At 40.5% G+C, this 22,231-nt stretch overlaps 1 protein-coding gene across 1 annotated transcript in view; it reads left to right on the top strand.

Moving 5' to 3' along the window:
* LOC109891206 (carboxy-terminal domain RNA polymerase II polypeptide A small phosphatase 2) overlaps positions 1-17,533 on the top strand; it is a 30,267-nt gene extending 12,734 nt beyond the window's left edge. The window contains exons 2-8 of the mRNA XM_020483567.2: positions 1,819-1,970; positions 5,805-5,843; positions 7,613-7,714; positions 8,372-8,428; positions 13,088-13,180; positions 13,438-13,623; positions 13,879-17,533. Coding sequence (XP_020339156.1) covers positions 1,819-1,970; positions 5,805-5,843; positions 7,613-7,714; positions 8,372-8,428; positions 13,088-13,180; positions 13,438-13,623; positions 13,879-14,004 — 755 coding nt within the window. The 3' untranslated portion in view covers positions 14,005-17,533. The remainder of the gene's footprint in view (positions 1-1,818; positions 1,971-5,804; positions 5,844-7,612; positions 7,715-8,371; positions 8,429-13,087; positions 13,181-13,437; positions 13,624-13,878) is intronic.
* The last annotated feature ends 4,698 nt before the right edge of the window (positions 17,534-22,231 follow it).

The following is a 22,231-nucleotide window of genomic DNA, read 5'->3' as shown; positions in this document are numbered from 1 at the left end:
AAGTTTAACTTGCTAGTTATTTAATTAAATGGCTGAATTAGTAAGGGCATCATACTGTTAGCTTTCTGCCGTGTTTGAGACTTAACGCATCCAAAGGGCTTTGATCTGTACAGCTGCCACTGCAGCTTGATTTCCTTGAGATTTTTCTCTGCTCTGCTCCTCCCCCTTCTTCTCGGAGCTGGGAGCTGAGCTGGCAGGGCCTTTGCCCTAAGAACTCCCAGACTCCACACAGTGTGTACACACTACTGTTCTTCCTTCAGAAAAGCATGCTTTAAAACTTTGTGGAAATTGACAATCTCTCGTTCACATTCGCTTGTAAATGTCCAAACTCAACTAAAATGACATTCCGTAGCTCCTACCTATACATGTATTCCTTTGTTAGCTGGATTGCCTGTCTTTGAAATTTGTTTATTTTAGTTTGCACCTGTTAGCTTATTTAGCTAGCAGCCTACATAGAAATTCGGTATTATTTGTGCTAATTTTGTTAGCATTCTGGTAAAAGATGCCCAATGGTCTTTGTTTTTTTGGTAACCCTTGGGTACAAAGCCGTTAATACCGTAAATCCCGACATGAGAGAAGGATGGTATGAGGATATAAAAATCTGGATACTGCCTAACCCTACCGCCTGGTAGTTACTATTAATAGCAATGTAGGCATTTGTCTAATAAAATACATTAACTGTCATTAAAGCCGCAATATAACTTTTTGGGTGACCTGACCAAATTCACATAGAAATGTGAGTTATAGATGTCATTCTCATTGAAAGCAAGTCTAAGAAGCCGTAGATCTGTTCTATGTGCGCTATTTCTATGCTTCCGGTTTAGTTTTGTACACAAACAATTGACAATACATTTCACAGCAGTTTAGATGGTACAATTATCCTCTTCACTATGCATTGCTTTTTTTTGTCACCAACTGAAATAAGGCAAACTTAGAATTTTAGCAACCAGGAAATGGCAGAGCGATTTCTACATATTACACCTTTTATATGTTTGTCAGCGCTTGTTGACTGTAGCCTCCTCTTGAGTCTGTTTGTCCCAAATGGCCCCCTATTTCCTATTTAGTGCTCTACCTTTGACCAGGGCCCATAGTGCACTAAATAGGCTATAGGGTGCTTTTTGGGAGTCAGTCTGTGTCTTTTTATATCTTCTCATGCCTCTGATGCCTGAGTGTGTAAATGGAGCCGACTCCCTCCTCTTCTATCAGGCCCGGTGAACTGTGGCTATGCCGAAATAGACCCATACAGAGAGCAGGATCAGTTTCCTTTCTGCTCTGATCTATTAGCCCTGGTAAAGACCAGCCTGATGGATCTATTCTAGTGGAAACAGGATTCTCCTCTAGAGAGGGATACGGAAGGCACATTATGGCCAGGGTGGTTTCCTGGACACAGATTTGTCGTAGTCCTGGACTAAAAAACATGCTAATTGGAGAATCTTAATTGAAATAACTTTTTAGTCCAGGACTAGGCTCAATCTGTGTCTGGGAAACCAGCCCTAAGGTTATACTGGTTATTAGAAAGGGTGACAAAAGGGTTGGTACCAATTAGAGGTGTCTGTTATTGTAGGCCTACGTGTTGTGGGTGTTTGTTACTGATTTGAGATTGACTGGAAGACTCACGAGAGCAAATCAATGTAGTCCTAGAGATGTCTGTTTAGGGGCAAGGTTGTAGGGGATTACATATTTGTCCTTTAATCCCATATAACAACACTATCTCTTATTAGTCTAGGTTTGGGATGGCCCATATGGGGTTTCTCCTTCCATGAGTTTATTTACACATTTCTCCATGTGTTAATATTAATTTGTTCATTCTCTCCCTAGGCCAGGTGAACCAATCTTCCCCAAAGAAGCCTCGGAGCCGGAATATCTTCAAAGCGCTTTTCTGTTGCCTCCGAGCACAGGATGCCCCTCAGCCTCCACCCCCTGCCCAGGATACTCTACTCCCTCCTGAGGACAATGGGACGATCGACAAGGTAACACAACCGTCAGTCAGCTAGCCACTCCAGTGGTTCAGAGCTGCATAGGTTGAAAGAATGCAGGTTAAGACAACGTAATAATTCCATGTGGCAGGGTTAGACCAGCACTGTTGCTGATTCTACATTAGCATTGAAACCATGACCTGCAATGGGGAAATCAAGTAGTAAAGTGGCTGTAGATAATTCCTTTAAAATGATGAATAGAATGACAGTAAAACAGTTACGCAATGTGTTTGCTGAGTAGTTAGCTGAAATTCACTATGATTTTGTTTATTTTCCACTTTGATGTAGAACTATCTTTTTATATAGTAATATTCACTGAACAAAAATATAAATTAGGGATGCAAATGATTAACAGACCCTCATTAAGCGGTCAACAAACAGTTACATTTAATAAAACAGTTAAATGACCCGACCGACAGAAAACACTATTAGAGATCTGTATATAATGACAAGATGCTTATGTTTCCGCCCTAACAACGGGAGTCGGCCCAAGGTGGGAAGGCAGGCGACAAGATTAGGCACAAAATAAGCCCATAGAAACGTATTAGGCTTATTTTGGACAGATTTTGTCAAAAGTGAAATCTCGTTTTGCCTCTTCCTCGCTAATACTATGCATACATACATACATGGACCGGACATTTTTCATTTAGAGCTTAATTCTTAGGGATATAATCCCGTTAACGGGATCGGTTTGACAACATCTGGTGAAATGGCAGAGCGTCAAATTCAAATTAAATTACTATAAATATTTAACTTTCATGAAATCACACATGCAATACATCAAATTAAAGCTACACTTGTTGTTAATCCAGCCAACGTGTCAGATTTCAAAAAGGCTTTACGGTGAAAGCAAACCATGCTATTATCTGAGGACAGCACCCCATCAAACAAACACAGACAATCATAATTCAACCCACCAGGCGCGACCTGAAACTCAGAAATAACAATATAATTCATGCCTTACCTTTGACGAGCTTCTTCTGTTGGCACTCCAATATGTCCCATAAACATCACAAATTGTCCTTTTGTTCGATTAATTCCGTCGTTATATATCCAAAATGTCCATTTATGTGGCGCGTTTGATCCAGAAAAACACTGGTTCCAACTCGCGCAACACGACTACAAAATATCTAATAAGTTACCGGTAATCTTTGTCCAAACATTTCAAACAACTTTCCTAATACAACTTTAGGTATTTTTTTAACTTAAATTTGATTGATTATTTACGAAGGGATAAACTGCGTTCAACAGCAGATAAAAACAAAGTGGAGCGAGCTTTCAGGTCACGCGCCTCAAACAGTACACTCCACTCGACCCTCGTTCTGAACTGCCCTACTTCTTCATTACACAAAGGAAAAACATCAACCAATTTCTAAAGACTGTTGACATCATCTAGTGGAAGCGATAGGAACTTGAAAAGAGAGTGACCTCAAAAAAACGGCATGTTTTTTTGTTTGTATTATCTTTTACCAGATCTAATGTGTTATTCTCCTACATTAATTGCACATTTCCACAAACCTCAGTGTTAACTTTCAAATGGTATCAAGCATATGCATATCCTTGCATCAGGTCCTGAGCTACAGGCAGTTACATTTGGGTATGTCATTTTAATCAAAAATTGAAAAAAGGGGTCCGATTCCTTAACACATGGCAGAGTTTGATCTGTTAGCCTAAGTCTAAATTGCTCACATTTAAGTGCCCATTCACCAACATGCTAACTAAAACAGTGTCATCAATATACTGTGGATCTGTGAAGTGTGGTGGTAAACCTGCCTTTCAACTACGAGAAAACGCTTGCATTTGAATAATTAAATTGTCTTTATCGCCAACGTCTATCTTGGCCCAATTAAATCCATAATACTTTGAACTGGGGATTGAGTAAATTATTGTGATGTTCATGAGCAGTCAGACATCTTAACATGGTGTGAGGACATGAGTAATTAAGCCAAGTGGAACTGTAATTCAGAGAATCACAGATATTAATCTGCAGGGTAATGACAACATGGGACATGTCCCAAATGGCATCCTATTCTCAATATAGTGTACTACTTTTGACTAGAGCCACATGGGCCCTGGTCTAAACTAGTGTACTATATCAAGAATATGGTGCAATTGGGCACACAGCCATGCTTAACCAAATACTAGTGTTGTACCGTATAAATCAGGTCAGCTCTACTCTAGCTGGTTAATTACATTAATAGATCCATCATGAATCAGAGTCATATTAGGCCCCATTAGCCATCTGTCTTGTAATTACATGGTACGTCTAGACTACTGAACAACGTGAGTGCAGATTTAAGAAGACAGCAGCATACAATCTGAGGCGATAAGAATGTAAAAAATAAAGTCAAATTTATCAGTCAGGGAGAAGTTATATAAATCTCCATCCAGCCTTTATTCTCTATTTACTCCGATTTATCTCAAATGACTTACCTCAAATCAAAACTTTTAATGGGACATGCCACTTAAGACCAATTCTGATATAAAATGACATTACTAGCCACAACCTCTTGGACAGAAGTTGGTCTACTACACTAATGCTAGGTCTTTCTATAAAGTACTCAGTGTACTCAGCCAGCCTAACTTACTTTTAGGAAGTCTGTCCAGTGTTAGCAGCTGTCTAGGTTGAAGATAAATAGGTTAAGAAAAAGCAATAATTCCATGCAAAAGTGTTCGAAAATAAACAACTTTATTGGACCAGCGCTGGAGAAGAAAAAAATATATATACACATACATACGCTGTTGCCAGAGAATTGAATGTTCATTTCTCTACCAGCGTCATTTTAGAGAATTTGGCAGTACTTCCAACCAATCTCACAGCCGCAGACCAAGTGTATGGCGTCGTGTTGGCGACTGGTTTGTTGATGTCAACGTTGTGAACACAGTGCCCCATGGTAGCGTTATGGTATGGGCAGGCAAAAGCTACGGACAATGAACACAATTGCATTTATTCGATGGCAATTTGAATGCACCATGACGAGATCCTGAGGCCCATTGTTGTGCCATTCATCCGCCACCATCACCTCATGTTTCAGCATGATCATGCTGTACACAATTCCTGGAAGCTGAAAATGTCCCAGTTCTTCCATGGCCTGCATACTCACCAGACATGTCACCCATTGAGCATGTTTGGGATGCTCAGAATCAACGTGCACAACGTGTGTTCCAGTTCCCTACCAATATCCAGCAATTTCGCACAGCCATTGAGGAGTGGGAAAACATTCCACAGGCCACAATCAACAGCCTGATCAACTCTATGCGAAGGAGATGGGTCTCGCTGCATGAGGCAAATGGTGGTCACACCAGATACTGACTGGTTTTCTGATCCACACCCTTACTCTTTTTTTTAAGGTATCTGTGACCAACAGATTCATATCTGTATTCCCAGTCATGTGAAATCCATAGATTAGGGCCTTATTAATTTATTTCCATTGACTGAATTCCTTATGAACTGTAACTCAGTAAACTATTTTTAATTGTTGCATGTTGCATTTTAATATTTTTGTTCAGTATAGTTCATATTATAGTGCATATTCATCTCCAGCACCACCCCATCATCATATGACAATTGTGCGTTTCTATGTTTTGTAGTAAGAAAGAGAGGAAGATAATTGTTTCAATGACATCATCTGTGATTTTAACCAATTACGAGTAGGCATAGCTTACTAATTGGTTGTTGTCATTGGAAACACTTATCTTCCTCACTTTCTTACTACAAAAATAGAAACATGCCATTTTCACATGTTGGGGTGGTACTGGAGATGATGAATATGAAGTAGAGAAATTGTGAAATTTCCCTTTAACTGTCTTTTTCATCTCTCTGTTTAGCTTGATCTACTTCAAAACCTTCGCTACCAGTTTCATCAAGTACGTAAAGGACAATATCACTGGTTTTTGTGGGAGTAGAGACAATGGGCTTAGATTAAACTGTCACATTTGGTATGATGCAATGTATTATAACTGATATTTCTGTGTTTTGATCAATTTTCTTCAGACATGTTACAGTTAAGCTATTGTATCTGGGGTGGAAAAGGAAGTTAATTCACTTTTACAGGACAGTGTGCATTGTGCAATAGGATACATGTCTGAAATTGTAATGTGTATGGGCTAATTATATACACTAGGACCAAATACATGAACATATTTAGATGACCCATTTGTTACTGTAGATAGGTCATTGGTTATTATTCTGGAACTCACATTGAACCCGTCATTCTCAAACTAAAAGGTTTTCCTAACTGGAAAAATGTGATTCCTGTATAGAATCGCACCAGAGGTTCCAGGTCAATAGATGATCGATTCCCTCTGGAATATTTCATTGAAGATGCAATATGCAGAAATCACGCTGCCATTTCCTGGTTGATAAAATTAGAATAGTTTGCTTAATTTCAGTTTGTGACAAAATAAGCAATCGTTGTGTAGAGAATCATTGTACCATCTAAACTGCTGTGAAGTAAATGTTCCATAACCAATAATATTGTATTTTCAGCTGTTTGAAGCAGGTGTACAAAACCGAAAGTAAATGATGCAAAAACAAAACTTAAGGGAAGCATAGAAATAGCGCACATACTACAGATCTACCACTTCTTAGACATGCTTTCAATGAGAATGACAGACCTTTCTATGTGAATTTGGTCAGGTCTTCCAAAAAGTTATGTATTGCAGCTTTAAGTGTGGGGTGTGTCATCTTTCATTTAAATTGTAGGGGAAAAGTCACTCTACCCACCTCTATCCTGCCTCTACCCTCCTCTATCCTGCCTCTACCCTGCATCTACCCATCTCTATCCTGCCTCTACCCACCTCTATCCTGCCTCTACCACCTCTATCCTGCCTCTACCCACCTCTATCCTGCCTCTACCACCTCTATCCTGCCTCTATCCTACCTCTATCCTACCTCTATCCTGCCTCTACCCACCTCTATCCTGCCTCTACCCTGCATCTACCCATCTCTATCCTGCCTCTACCCACCTCTATCCTGCCTCTACCCACCTCTATCCTGCCTCTACCCACCTCTATCCTGCCTCTACCCACCTCTATCCTGCCTCTACCCACATCTATCCTGCCTCTACCCACATCTATCCTGCCTCTACCCACATCTATCCTGCCTCTACCCTCCTCCTCTAATCATTTACTCTTTTATCCTTTTAATCATCCTCTCTCCTCTACTCCTCTACTCTTCTACCTTCCTCTACTCTTCTACCTTCCTCTAATCCTCTACTCTTCTACCTTCCTCTAATCCTCTACTCTTCTACCTTCCTCTACTCCTCTACTCTTCTACCCTCCTCTACTCCTTTAATCTTCTACCCTCCTCTACTCATCTACTCACCCTCTACTCCTATACTCTTCTACCCTCCTCTACTCATCCTATACTCTTCTACCCTCTAATCTAATACCCTTGTCCACTCCCCTAATCTTCTATCCTCCTCTACTCATCCTCTACTCCTCCTATACTCTTCTACCCTCGTCTACTCCTAATCTTCTATCCTCCTACTCATCCTCTACACCTCTTCTATTCTTCTACCCTCATATCCTCTTCTAACTGCCCTCCTCTACTACTCTACTCCTCCACCCTCCTCCTCTACTACTCCTTTATCCTCTACTCTCTTCCTACCCTTCCCCTGTTCCGCTCCTCTCAGGTTCCAGGGACAAGTCTACTGCCTGAGGTAACCCCTCAGGATGAGGGCAAGATCTGTGTGGTCATTGACCTGGATGAGACATTGGTGCACAGCTCCTTCAAGGTAATATACATACACTGTTAATAAGAAACAGGGCTATTGGAAAACATAGTTTGACCTATTATCTCACCACATATCAATAATTCGAAGACATCTTGTTTTGATCCTATGCAGGCCAGGGCAGTTGATTATATATAATAGCATGATCCATAGCTCTTACTTTACTCATTTGCAACAACAAGCTGTAATTGTTTGATCGGCTAGTCCTCTTTTTTTGTGTCCGGTCTGACTTCTATATCCCACTATTAGACTGTAAGTGTTAATGGACAGCTGTTAGCTGGATCAGGTAGCGCTTTACACTGGCTGTGAAACGGGAGCTGTTGATGCTGTTAACACATTCAATCAACAAATCAATGGTCACTGGCAGACAAATCAGTATCGTCCATGTTTCTCATACCAAGGCATGATTTGGATTGTGGGAGTGTTAGCTGAGAGGGTGGGAGGGTTAGCTGAGAGGGTGCGAGGGTTAGCTGAGAGGGTGGGAGGGTTAGTTTTTTCCTAATTTAAAACTTTGCTATGCTTTTAGATGCATCTCTTAATCAGAATATCTAACTTTTTTTTGTTAATCTATACGTTTGTCTTTTGCGTGTGTCACTGCAACTGATTATATTTTATCTGAAAACTGATGATAAACGGTTGTCTTCTCCTCTAATGCTGTAGCCCATCAGTAATGCTGACTTCATTGTACCAGTGGAGATTGAAGGAACAACACACCAGGTAACTGACAATGGCATTTAGATCAACACACATGTGTATAGATGTATGTATGTACAGTGGGGGAAAAAAGTATTTAGTCAGCGACCAATTGTGCAAGTTCTCCCACTTAAAAAGATGAGGCCTGTAATTTTCATCATAGGTGCACTTCAACTATGACAGACAAAATGAGAAAAAAAATCTGAAAATCACATTGTAGGATTTTTTATGAATTTATTTGTAAATTATGGTGGAAAATAAGTATTTGGTCAATAACAAAAGTTTATCTCACTACTTTGTTATATACCCTTTGTTGGCAATGACAAAGTCTTCACAAGGTTTTCACACACTGTTGCTGGTATTTTGGCCCATTCCTCCATGCAGTTCTCCTCTAGAGCAGTGATGTTTTGGGGCTGTTGCTGGGCAACACGGACTTTCAACTCCCTCCAAAGATTTTCTATGGAGTTGAGATCTGGAGACTGGCTAGGCCACTCCAGGACCTTGAAATGCTTCTTACGAAGCCACTCCTTCGCCACTCCTTGCCCGGGCGGTGTGTTTTGGGATCATTGTCATGCTGAAAGACCCAGCCACGTTTCATCTTCAAAGCCCTTGCTGATGGAAGGTTTTCACTCAAAATCTCACGATACATGGCCCCATTCATTCTTTCCTTTACACGGATCAGTCGTCCTGGTCCCTTTGCAGAAAAACAGCCCCAAAGCATGATGTTTCCACCCCCATGCTTCACAGTAGGTATGGTGTTCTTTGGATGCAACTCAGCATTCTTTGTCCTCCAAACACGACGAGTTGAGTTTTTACCAAAAAGTTCTATTTTGGTTTCATCTGACCATATGACATTCTCCCAATCTTCTTCTGGATCATCCAAATGCTCTCTAGCAAACTTCAGACGGGCCTGGACATGTACTGGCTTAAGCAGGGGGACACGTCTGGTACTGCAGGATTTGAGTCCCTGGCGGCGTAGTGTGTTACTGATGGTAGGCTTTTTGCTCACCGTTCTTGTGATCATTTTGACCCCACGGGGTGAGATCTTGCGTGGAGCCCCAGATCGAGGGAGATTATCAGTGGTCTTGTATGTCTTCCATTTCCTAATATTTACTCCCACAGTTGATTTCTTCAAACCAAGCTGCTTACCTATTGCAGAGTCAGTCTTCCCATCCTGGTGCAGGTCTACAATTTTGTTTCTGGTGTCCTTTGACAGCTCTTTGGTCTTGGACATAGTGGAGTTTGGAGTGTGACTGTTTGAGGTTGTGGACAGGTGTCTTTTATACTGATAACCAGTTCAAACAGGTGCCATTAATACAGGTAACGAGTGGAGGACAGAGGAGCCTCTTAAAGAAGAATTTACAGGTCTGTGAGAGCCAGAAATCTTGCTTGTTTGTAGGTGACCAAATACTTATTTTCCACCATAATCTGCTAATAAATTCATAAAAAATCCTACAATGTGATTTTCTGGAAGAAAAAATAATCTCATTTTGTCTGTCATAGTGTACCTATGATAAATTACAGGCCTCATCTTTTTAAGTGGGAGAACTTGCACAATTGGTGGCTGACAAAATACTTTTTTGCCCCACTGTAACTCTCATGAACTTATTCTCTGCAGCAGAGGTAACTCTGGGTCTTCCTTTCTTGTGACGGTCCTTATGAGAGCCAATTTCATCATAGCGCTTGATGGTTTTTGCGACTGCACGTGTTGACTGACCTTTGGTCTTTTACCAAATAGGGCTATCTTCTGTATACCACCCCTACCTTGTAACAACACAACTGGCTCAAACGCATTAAGAAGGATAGAAATTCCACAAATTAATAAGGCACTCCTGTTAACCTGTTGCGACGAGCAATCCTGTATCCGGGAGCGTAATTATAGCCTCAAGCTCATTACCATAACGCAACGTTAACTATTCATGAAAATCGCAAATTAAATGAAATAAATATATTGGCTCACAAGCTTAGCCTTTTGTTAACAACACTGCCATCTCAGATTTTCAAAAAATGCTTTTCAACCATAGCTACACAAGCATTTGTGTACGAGTATTGATAGCTAGCATAGCATTAAGCCTAGCATTCAGCAGGCAACATTTTCACAAAAACAAGAAAAGCATTCAAATAAAATAATTTACCTTTGAAGAACTTTGGATGTTTTCAATGAGGAGACTCTCAGTTAGATAGCAAATGTTCAGTTTTTCCAAAAATATTATTTGTGTAGGAGAAATCGCTCCGTTTTGTTCATCACGTTTGGCTGAAAAAAAAAAACGAAAATTCAGTCATTACAACGCAAACTTTTTTCCAAATTAACTCCATATAAGGAGACATTGGAACACAGCGCCTCAAATCTGGCTCACTTCCTGTATGAAATATCATCTTGGTTTCGCCTGTAGCATTAGTTCTGTGGCACTCACAGACCATATCTTTGCAGTTTCGGAAACGTCAGTGTTTTCTTTCCAAAGCTGTCAATTATATGCATAGTCGAGCATCTTTTCTTGACAAAATATCTTGTTTAAAACGGGAACGTTTTTCATCCAAAAATGAAATACTGCCCCCAGAGGTTCAAGAGGTTAATTGAAATGCATTCCAGGTGACTACCTCTTGAAGCTGGTTCAGAGAATGCCAAGAGAGTGCAAAGCTGTCATCAAGGCAAACGGTGGCTACTTTGAAGAATTTGTTTAACACTTTTTTGCTTACTTTTTTGTCTTCACTATTATTCTACAAAGTAAAAATAAAGAAAAACCCTTAAATGAATAGGTGCCCAAACATTGTGTGTGTGTGTACACACTACTGTTCAAAAGTTTGGGGTCACTTAGAAATGTCCTTGTTTTTGAAGGAAAAGCACATTTGTCCATTAAAATAACTTCAAATTGATCACAAATACAGTGTAGACATTGTTAATGTTGTAAATGACTTGTAGCTGGAAACGGCAGATTTTTTTTAATGGAATATCTGCATAGTCGTACAGAGGCCCATCATCAGCAACCATCACTCCTGTGTTCCAATGGAGGACAATGAAGAGTCGACTCCGGGATGCTGGCCTTCTAGCCAGAGTTGCAAAGAAAAAGCCATATCTCAGACTGGCCAATAAAAAATAAAAGATTAAGATGGGCAAAATAACACAGACACTGGACTGAGGAACTCTGCCTAGAAGGCCAGCATCCCGGAGTCATCTCTTCACTGTTTACGTTGAGACTGGTGTTACTATTTAATGAAGCTGCCAGTTGAGGGCTTGTGAGGCGTCTGTTTCTCAAACTAGACACTCTAATGTACTTTTCCTCTTGCTCTGTTGTGCACTGGGCCCTCCCACTCCTCTTTCTATTCTGGTTAGAGACAGTTTGCGCTGTTCTGTGAAGGGAGTAGTACCCAGCGTTGTACGGGATCTTCAGTTTCTTGGCAATTTCTCGCATGGAATTGCCTTCATTTCTCAGAACAAGAATAGACTGACGATTTTCAGTAGAAAAGTTTGACCCTGTAGTCGAACCAACAAATGCTGATGCTCCAGATTCTCAACTAGTCTAAAGGCCAGTTTTATTTTTTCTTTAATCAGCACAACAGTTTTCATAATTTCAAAAGGGTTTTCTAATGATCAATTAGCCTTTTTTAAATGACAAACTTGGATTAGCTAACACAACATGCCATTGGAACACAGGAGTGATTGTTGCTGATAATTGGCCTCTGTACGCTTATGTAGATATTACATTTTTAAAAATCCTGTTTGAAAATAGTCATTTACAACATTAACAATGTCTACACAGTATTTCCAATCAATTTTAATGGACAAAAAAATAGCTTTTCTTTCAATAACAAGGACATTGCTAAGGGACTCCCTGTTGTTATTGTTATACTTTTGCAGCCCATTGGAGTAGCGCTACTGCTTCTTAAATGTAGCACTTAAAAAAAAAATAATACATGAAATCAAAAGTCATGTGTAAATGGAACATTTGATGTATAAATGTGTTCTCTTCCATGGTCAAGATGAATATAGTAGATTTTGAAGCTGTATAGTACAGTTAAGCCAAGGGTCAGTGAGGCCTCCCTCTCCCCACTCCGGCCTCCTCATCCTGGGACACTGGCCACAGCTCCCTGGCCTCAGCCTGGTTCAAGTAATCCAGGATAGGCTGGTTCTCAACAGCACGGCCTATTCTCGATTACTTGTTTCAGGAGGCGGCTGACCTCTTCCAACATGGCCCTCTGGGACAACCACACATACTGGCACGCTTTCCCTAACCCACAGAAGGAAAGAACAGGCAGACCAAACCGGGAGGCAGGCCTCATTTCTAACCCTTATTTTAACATTCATGTTCAGTTATGTTTTTTATGTTCACATTCTATTATTTTCTGAAATGTTGAACCAGGTTGTTGAGTGGATGAAAGATGGATTCACTTGTGCTCACCAGCCTCTGTCCCCCCCCCCACTGTTGCCTTTTCAATTATCCAAAACATTAGCCTTGTTAAGGTGAGTAGACTTATCACTAGCCAGTAAATAAGGTTGATCAGATTTGAAGATCAATAGATACTGTGGTCCTTAGGGACTGGAGTTGTGTGTGTGTGTGTGTGTGTGTGTGTAGTTGCTTCCGTCAGTTAGTACATAGACTCTAGTGTTCATAGATGGTCGCTGTTAGATAGCTGTACTTGATTCTCCAAGCCAGATGCTTATAGCCGTGCTGTGATGTGTCCCAGGTTTACGTCCTGAAGAGGCCACATGTAGACCAGTTCCTCCAGAGGATGGGAGAGCTGTTTGAGTGTGTTCTCTTCACTGCAAGTCTTGCGAAGGTAACATTGCTTTTACTGTTGATTGAGAGAATTAACTGGTATTTATTCAATTTGCTCCCCCTGGTGGTGGTTATATATGCCTGTTAGAAAAAGTAGCAATTCCAGCTATGTTCAGTCGTCTACCACCCAACATACCACTCTCCCCTTACACACTACTCTCTGTCTTACATCTGTACCTGGCCCTCTCTACCTTTCTGTTTCTATCTTTATGTCCTGTCCTCTTTCTCTTCTCTCTCCTTTCTCCGTCTCCCCTGCAGTATGCAGACCCAGTGACAGACCTGCTGGATCAGTGTGGTGTGTTCGGGACGCGTCTCTTTCGGGAGTCCTGTGTGTTCCACCAGGGCTGCTACGTCAAGGACCTGAGCCGCCTGGGCCGCCAGCTCAACAAGACCCTTATCCTGGACAACTCCCCCGCCTCCTACATCTTCCATCCTGAGAATGCTGTGAGTGTTGCTGCCTAGCCCAATCTTTCACTGAGCTTTACTCCATAGGACTTACTGGCCTGTCCCAATGTTGAATCACTGAGGTGATCTCCCTGTTTTAAGCTATTTGATGATGCCAATTTTATTTTCTGAATGTGTGTTTTGTCTAAACTGGAAATCAATGTTTCCCAACTGCAGAGTGGCAGGAAAGGGTCTTTCCTTCATTAATAGCCTTCTCTAAAATGTAAATGTTTTATTCTGATTGTGTGTCCTCAGGTGCCTGTGGTGTCCTGGTTTGACGACCTGGAGGACACTGAGCTGCTGAGCCTCCTACCCGTCTTTGAGGAGCTGAGTGAGGCGGACGACGTCTATGCCAAGCTGCAGCAGCTACGAGCCCCCTGACACAACACGCCCCCTCTGACAAGCCAGAGCCTCCCCCTCTCAGCCAGACCACACCCATCAACCGACGGAAAAAAACAAAACCTTACTTACATACACGCACTCTGTGTGCTGTGTTAGTATCCTAGACACACTCGGCGGTGTGTTTGTTTGGCCCCTGAACTGTGTGTTTGGACGGCTGTCCACCGCTCCTACTGTCCTCTTCCTCCTCAGTATGTTAGCTGGTGCTGCAAAACTGTTCTGGAAACAATCCAACAAACACAATGCGAAGTGGCTCACTCTTTTCTCATTTTAAAATCGGAACTCAAACACATACTATTAATCCAATCATTCACACTGACTGGCCAGGTCTTTGTTTCTCCAAAAACAAGACTTTGATTTTATAGCACTAATTGTGATACAAAACAATGGACTCTGCACATCACCTCTCTGCTTCGACAATAATCTCAGTATAAACACGTTGACGAAGGACTCTAAAGCATTGCAAGGAAACTGCTAAATCCACATAGTGATTTAATTTCAATTTCTTAGTACAACTGCCTATATAAAGGCTGTTTTTAAGGACTTTTCTCTCCTGAATGGATTGATTACTTCAGGAAATTCATTTTGAAAGTTGAACAGGTGGTCTTTCTGATCCAAGGCCGTCATGACATAACTAGACATTACAGTACATAAGATGATATGACCTCATTTGACCAGACCTTACATGGGGAGCAAGGGATCTCCATCTTTGTGCCTTCTGTATAAGAACAAAATAATTAAATCTTTTTTTGTTGTTTTTAAAGAAGGAAAAAAAGCTTTGTTCCTTGTAGAAAATGGTTGTTCTTTTTCAATCTTTACGCTTTTCTATACATTTTTAAGATCTTTTAAATGTTGGATATGTTGGTTAGAAGTACAGATGATGAATTTTGTAATGTCTGGGATGTTGAGGAAGAACAGCCATACATTAACAGCCTCTGTATGTTGTAGTTACATGCAATTCTCCATTCTCATTTGCTGAAGATATCCTCAGCCAATAGGGATCATTACAATCCAAGGGGTCACACCCATCGTGTAAATGCAGTGGTGTAACAAACACTGCCTCGATGCTGATTCACCCTGAGCTGCATCAGGTACAGTATACTTGAGCTGCTTCACCTCAACTTTTAGCACACACAAAAAAAAAACATTTAAATGAACAGACTGATTGAGACTTCGTGTTGCAAATTTGGAGTGATTCTATGCTGGTATTTAGTCTTCAAAGGATGCCATAGTGGATAAACCAAGGCCTTGTTTTAAAATGATTCACATTTTGTGTCAAGCCTTCTGGGTGCCATATTATTTGGTTAGCTTGGGGGACTTGTATAAGCTGCTAAGAGTGAACACAATGCACACTAGTTTAGCCCCCACCTTTAGCCCTTTCTCCATACTTTGCCAAGTCATTATTTAAAAATGTATTATATTTTTGGTGAGATGTTTCTACATTACTGAGACTTAAAAGTATGTCTGATAAATTATCTTTGCGTTATTGCCTGTTGTTCTAGAAGGTCTACGGTACTCACTGCCATATCTCAGGTGTTGTACACATTGTGGGGTGGCAGCGGTTTTGTGGTGCCATAAACTGGATGGATTTAGCAAAAGATGTTCTACTGCTCAAGTTGTAATTTAGCACACATAGACATGCCCAAGCCAGACTAGTCACTGCACCCCAAAGAGATTTGTTTTGTGGTTTTATTCACAAGATAAAGCGCCTTCTCATACTATTACACTATGAAGTGCCTAAGGTTTCTTTCTGCAATAGAAGCTTTGGAATAAAGCACGAAGGGTCTTCATCCCCATTTTTTATTTGACATTTTTATAACTGTTACACTGTCTCTCGTATTTGGCTGAAATTGAGTATCCATAAAACTCTTTACCAAGTAATCCTACTCCGCTGTTTCATTTGGATTGAAAGAAGGGGCCGTGTGTTATGATGTTGTGGACCCCACACCCATACTGTCAGAGAAATATGTCCGTTTAGGCCTACTCCATGTCTCCCAATCTATAGTTTCTGTTCTTTAGATATTTGTAAGCATTTTAATCTCTGGTTGTGTCCCAAATAGCACTCTATTCCCTATATAGTAGTTCTGTATGGGATGTTAAGTTGACTCTTCTGGTGGTGGGATGTGGTAGAGGTGCACAGAGCATGACCTGACTGTCTTATTGTTATGTCTGAAACACTAAAGGTAAAGTGGGGTTAGACATTCATTTTTACGAAAGCTCAACACTTTTTTTATTTTGTGGAGGTGGGTGGGTGGGTTGCAGGGGGAACCAAATATTCACAAATTTCAATTAAAGTGTTTTCTGCTTCACTTTCCTTTCTTCTAGTCGAAAGAACCAGTCTTGTTGCTTTAAACATGCATCACTTAATTGTCAGTAATTGTAATTAGGTTAGAGGCCCACACATGATACCTGGTATATTCAGTCATAATGTCTGCTGACATGAAATGACTACATGTAATGAAATATCTTGACATTCACATCAGAGGTGACGCGTAAACGCTCATCCCTGATTGCGAGTTAATATGTAACGCCCATGAAGGGCATGCTTATGGCCCTCAACCAAAGCGACATCAGACATGTCCGGTGTTTGATTCAAATATAGTTTACTGTTTGTGAGAAATACAAGATTTCATGATCACTTTATGATCTTCTAAGCATCTGAATGATGGTAGGATAATTATCATACTATTATTTTATCTCACTCATACAACAGTTTTTATTTTCTCAAAGTCCTGGAAAGAAAGAATGTAAAGAACTGGAGAGAAATGTATTTGAAATAGATTGTCCTAAACAGTCCATCTGTAAAAATAAAAATAAAAAAAAGGTTTTGGTGACTTATCAAGAGAATTCTTTGTAATTATTATTTTTTTATATGAAAGCCATATATATGTATACCAAGTCACAATATTTTTGATATATTAAAAGCAAAGAATGGATAGAAATGTAGCTCTAAAAAGCTTTCGGTGTTCTTTTGTTTTGGAAATGAATTATTCCAATTTAAAATATTTTGGCCATTACAAAATATGGAGATCTACTTTCTGTATGGATTCTTAGATGCCAAACAATCGGAACAAAATGAGACGTGAGTCTGAGGGTACAATCGATTGATGCAGCGTTGTTTTTATGTATATATTGATCAATCTATTGGATAGATTGTGATGGTGACCAGTCTATTATTCTTCTAATGGATGAGATTTCTGTCTGGATAAAATCATTTCTCCATTTTAGTTTTTTGTTAACTGGATTCTGTTGGATTGATTGTGGGGTTGGGTCAGGTTGTGTACAATGAACAAACTTCACATTTTGTGTAGAAACTATGCAGTAATACATACAGTATAATGCAAAAAATTATAAAACATTACTCTCGTGCACGTCTGGAGTTAAAAATACTGTTTTTACAGCTATTTTATCAAACAAACGTAAGACTCCTGCATTATATTTGGGCTTTTTTGTTAAACTAGCAATTCTGAAAGTTGTTTTTCAAAGATGGAATAAAACATTGATTAGTGCATGTGTGTCTACTGTAGTGCATTTGTGTCCACATCTCCAGAGAGCAGCAAATTCCTAATCACACAGATTTCCTAATCATAATTAGGAATTATTCCTAATCACACAGATTTGCATTCCACAAACAATATAGTTGAATCAAAGTCAAATTCAGAGGTGGCATCCCAAATAGCACTGTTTTCCCTATATAGTGCACTTTTTTTGACTATGACCTGTAGTGGCAGTGGTCAGAAGTAGTGCACTATGTAGTAAATAGGGTTTCATTTGGGACGCAACCAAGGCATGTAGGGACATTCATTACATTATGACATCATAATATGTGATGAACTTGTGTTAATTAAGAATCAGTGGCCATGTCACATTTTGGGCAATAGCAGAGAGGGAGTGGTCACGCGAGATGTTTTAGTCCTCCAAAACTCTGTCCACTTAAATAAGCCTACGAAGTGAGGAATTTTTGTATGGAGGTCAATGAATGTCAAATTTGGTAAACAAAAAATATAATTGCTAATTTGTTACATGAGGCTTATTTGATTTAATATAAGTTTCGTAATGAATGGTTAGGTTGTTACAAATGCAATGATATAAGTGGACGTACGTGGCATTTCTGCAGTTGTGCCCTTTATCATGAAGTTAGAGGACTCATGATATAACCCATTTAGCATGGACTTTGCCATTTTAAAGTAGTCAACTGGGTGGGGATTCCAAAGATTTCGAAGTCAATCAGCCAATGAAAAATATAGCACGGGCAGCGCCATTGAGGCTGTCACAGACGCTATAATGGCACAGATACAAAGATGAGTCCTCTTATCTATCTCTATGCCCTGTTGTTGAAGCACGTATATGTCCTCTCATTGGCTAGAATGGTCAGACCTGATCTCGCCTGCCTTCATCTTTGAGGACATGTACAGTGCCTTGCGAAAGTATTCGGCCCCCTTGAACTTTGCGACCTTTTGCCAAGTTTGAAATATCCAATAAATGTCATTCCACTTCATGATTGTGTCCCACTTGTTGTTGATTCTTCACAAAAAAATTTATATCTTTATGTTTGAAGCCTGAAATGTGGCAAAAGGTCGCAAAGTTCAAGGGGGCCGAATACTTTCGCAAGGCACTGTATTGCTTGCTCTCTGGGGTTTTAGGCTCAGTTTCTGTTTAAGCAATTTGCAACAACTGCTGATGTATAAAGGGCTTTATAAGTAAATGCGATTGAAGTATTTCCATTGTTAGAGAGCAGTCACTTGACTATCTTGTTAATATAACAATCTTTGGCAATAGCTAGGGCAGATGCGGGGCTTATATAATGAAAGTGGGTCATTCTGATCACATAGGATTGTCCAATCACAGAGGTCAGCATGAGGAAATATAGCTCCTTCTCTGGGTTGTTAACTAATCCTTTTATGTTTCACTAATCTTACATTATTTCCATTCTGCAGGGGTTTCCCTGAGAACAGATCGCTTGTAGATGTTCCATGTTCCTCTGAATTTGTTTTCATCAAGGGTGAGGTAGTATAATAGTCACAAACTGTGACCAGATTCAACATTATGAAGCTCTGTACAAAATAAACTCAGCAAAAACAGAAACGTTCCTTTTACACGACCCTGTCTTTCAAAGATAATTAGTTAAAAATCCAAATAACTTCACAGATCTTCATTGTAAAGGGTTTAAACACTGTTTCTCATGCTTGTTCAATTAACCATAAACAATTAATGAACATGCACCTGTGGAACGGTCGTTAAGACACTAACAGTTTACAGACGGTAGGCAATTCAGGTCACAGTTATGAAAACTTAGGACACTAAAGAGGCCTTTCTACTGACTCTGAAAAACACCAAAAGAAGGATGCCTAGGGTCCCTGCTCATCTGTGAGAATGTACCTTAGGCATGCTGCAAGGAGTCATGAGGACTGCAGATGTTGCCAGGGCAATAAATTGCCATTTTTACTGTGAGACGCCTAAGACAGCGTTACAGGGAGACAGGACGGACAGCTGATCGTCCTCGCAGTGGCAGACCATGTGTAACAACACCTGCACAGGACCGGTACATCCGAACATCACACCTGCGGGACAGGTACAGAATGGCAACAACAATTGCCTGAGTTACACCAGGAATGCACAATCCCTCCATCAGTGCTCAGACTGTCTGCAATAGACTGAGAGAGGCTGGACTGAGTCCTGTTGTAAATGCAGGTCCTCACCAGACATCACCGGCAACAACGTCGCCTATGCCACAAACCCACCGTCGCTGGACCAGACAAGACTGGCAAAAAGTGCTCTTCACTGACAAGTCATGATTTTGTCTCACCAGGGGTGATGGTTGGATTTGCGTTTATTGTCGAAGGAATGAGCGTTACACCGAGGCCTGTACTCTGGAGCAGGATCGATTTGGAGGTGGAGGGTCCGTCATGGTCTGGGGCGGTGTGTCACAGCATCATCGGACTGAGCTTGTTGTCATTGCAGGCAATCTCAACGATGTGCGTTACAGGAAAGTCATCATCCTCCCTCATGTGGTACCCTTCCTGCAGGCTCATCCTAACATGATCCTCCAGCATGACAATGCCACCAGCCATACTGCTCGTTCTGTGCGTGATTTCCTGCAAGACAGGATTATCAGTGTTCTGCCATGGCCAGCGAAGAGCCCGGATCTCAATCCCATTGAGCACGTCTGGGACCTGTTGGATCGGAGGGTGAGGGCTAGGGCCATTCCCCCCAGAAATGTCCAGGAACTTGCAGGTGCCTTGGTGGAAGAGTGGGGTAATATCTCACAGCAAGAACTGGCAAATCTGGTGCATTCCATGAGTAGGAGATGCACTGCAGTACTTAATGCAGCTGGTGGCCACACCAGAGACTGACTGTTACTTTTGACCCCCCCTTTGTTCAGGGACACATTATTCCATTTCTGTTAGTCACATGTCTGTGGAACTTGTTCAGTTTATGTCTCAGGTGTTGAATGTTAATACAAATATTTACACATGTTAGGTTTGCTGAAAATAAACCCAGTTGACAGTGAGAGGATGTTTCTTTTTTTGCTGAGTTTACATGTTTGTGATGGCCTTAACACAAACACAAACACAACACTTCAACACAAGTAATTTGCCTGTCAAACTTCTCAGGCTGTTAAGGGCTCTCTGGTATTTGCATTATGTTTCCAACTAGGTCGAGAAATGCACTTTTGAGTTCTTGAACAAACCTTCCAGACTGCCTCCCCACTGGGCACAGACGTCAGTTAAACGTCTAGTTTTGATTTACATTTGGTTGAGTTGTCAACTAACGTGAAATCAACAAAAAAATTCACCATGTCATTGGATTTAGGTTAAAAGTTGGGTGAATAAAATAAGACATTCAATTACCTTTTACTTTTTTCAAATCCAATCAGTTTTCCACATTTATTCAATGTCATCAAAATATATTTTGTTGTTGTTGAAATGTTGTGGAAACAACATTTATTCAACAATTTTTTTCCCAGTGCGTATGTATGTCTGGCATGAACCATCAGATTTCATGGAAAGCTACAGTTAACTGCCAAAATAATGGAAACACTTGAGTAAATGAGTGATACAAAGTATATTGAAAGTAGGGAATTCCACACAGGTGTGGTTCCTGAGTTAATTAAGCAATTAACATCCCATCATGCTTAGGGTCATGTATAAAAATGCTATACAGGCCACTATGTTGGCTACCATGGCTATGCCCCCATTGGATCACAATGCCCCAACCACAGGGCGTGAGCGGTCACTGAATGGTTTGATGATCATGAAAACGATGTGAACCATATGCCATGGCTGTCTCAGTCATCAGATCTCAACCCAATTGAACACGTATGGGAGATTCTGGAGTGGTGCCTGAGAGTGTTTTCCACAACAATCAACAAGTCACCAAATTAGGGAATTTCTCATGGAAGAATGGTGCATCATCCCTCCGACAGAGTTCCAGACACCTCTAGAATCTATACCACGATGCATTGAAGCTGTTCTGGCTCGTGGTGCCCCAACGCCCTATTAAAATACCCTGAGTGTACAAAACAGCTCTTTCCATGATATAGACTGAACAGGTGACTCCAGGTGAAAGCTGTGATCCCTTCTTTAAATCAAATCAAATCAAATCAAATCAAATTTATTTGTCACATACACATGGTTAGCAGATGTTAATGCGAGTGTAGCGAAATGCTTGTGCTTCTAGTTCCGACAATGCAGTAATAACGAACAAGTAATCTAACTAACAATTCCAAAAAAAACTACTGTCTTATACACAATGTAAGGGGATAAAGAATATGTACATAAGGATATATGAATGAGTGATGGTACAGAGCAGCATAGGCAAGATACAGTAGATGATATCGAGTACAGTATATACATATGAGATGAGTATGTAAACCAAGTGGCATAGTTAAAGTGGCTAGTGATACATGTATTACATAAGGATGCAGTCGATGATATAGAGTACAGTATCTACGTATGCATATGAGATGAATAATGTAGGGTAAGTAACATTATATAAGGTAGCATTGTTTAAAGTGGCTAGTGATATATTTACATCATTTCCCATCAATTCCCATGATTAAAGTGGCTGGAGTAGAGTCAGTGGCATTGACAGTGTGTTGGCAGTAGCCACTCAATGTTAGTGGTGGCTGTTTAACAGTCTGATGGCCTTGAGATAGAAGCTGTTTTTCAGTCTCTCGGTCCCAGCTTTGATGCACCTGTACTGACCT

This window comes from Oncorhynchus kisutch, linkage group LG5, assembly GCF_002021735.2.
Source record: "Oncorhynchus kisutch isolate 150728-3 linkage group LG5, Okis_V2, whole genome shotgun sequence".
NCBI classification, from domain to species: Eukaryota; Metazoa; Chordata; class Actinopteri; order Salmoniformes; family Salmonidae; genus Oncorhynchus; species Oncorhynchus kisutch.
This window is presented reverse-complemented; position numbering and strand designations above follow the sequence as displayed.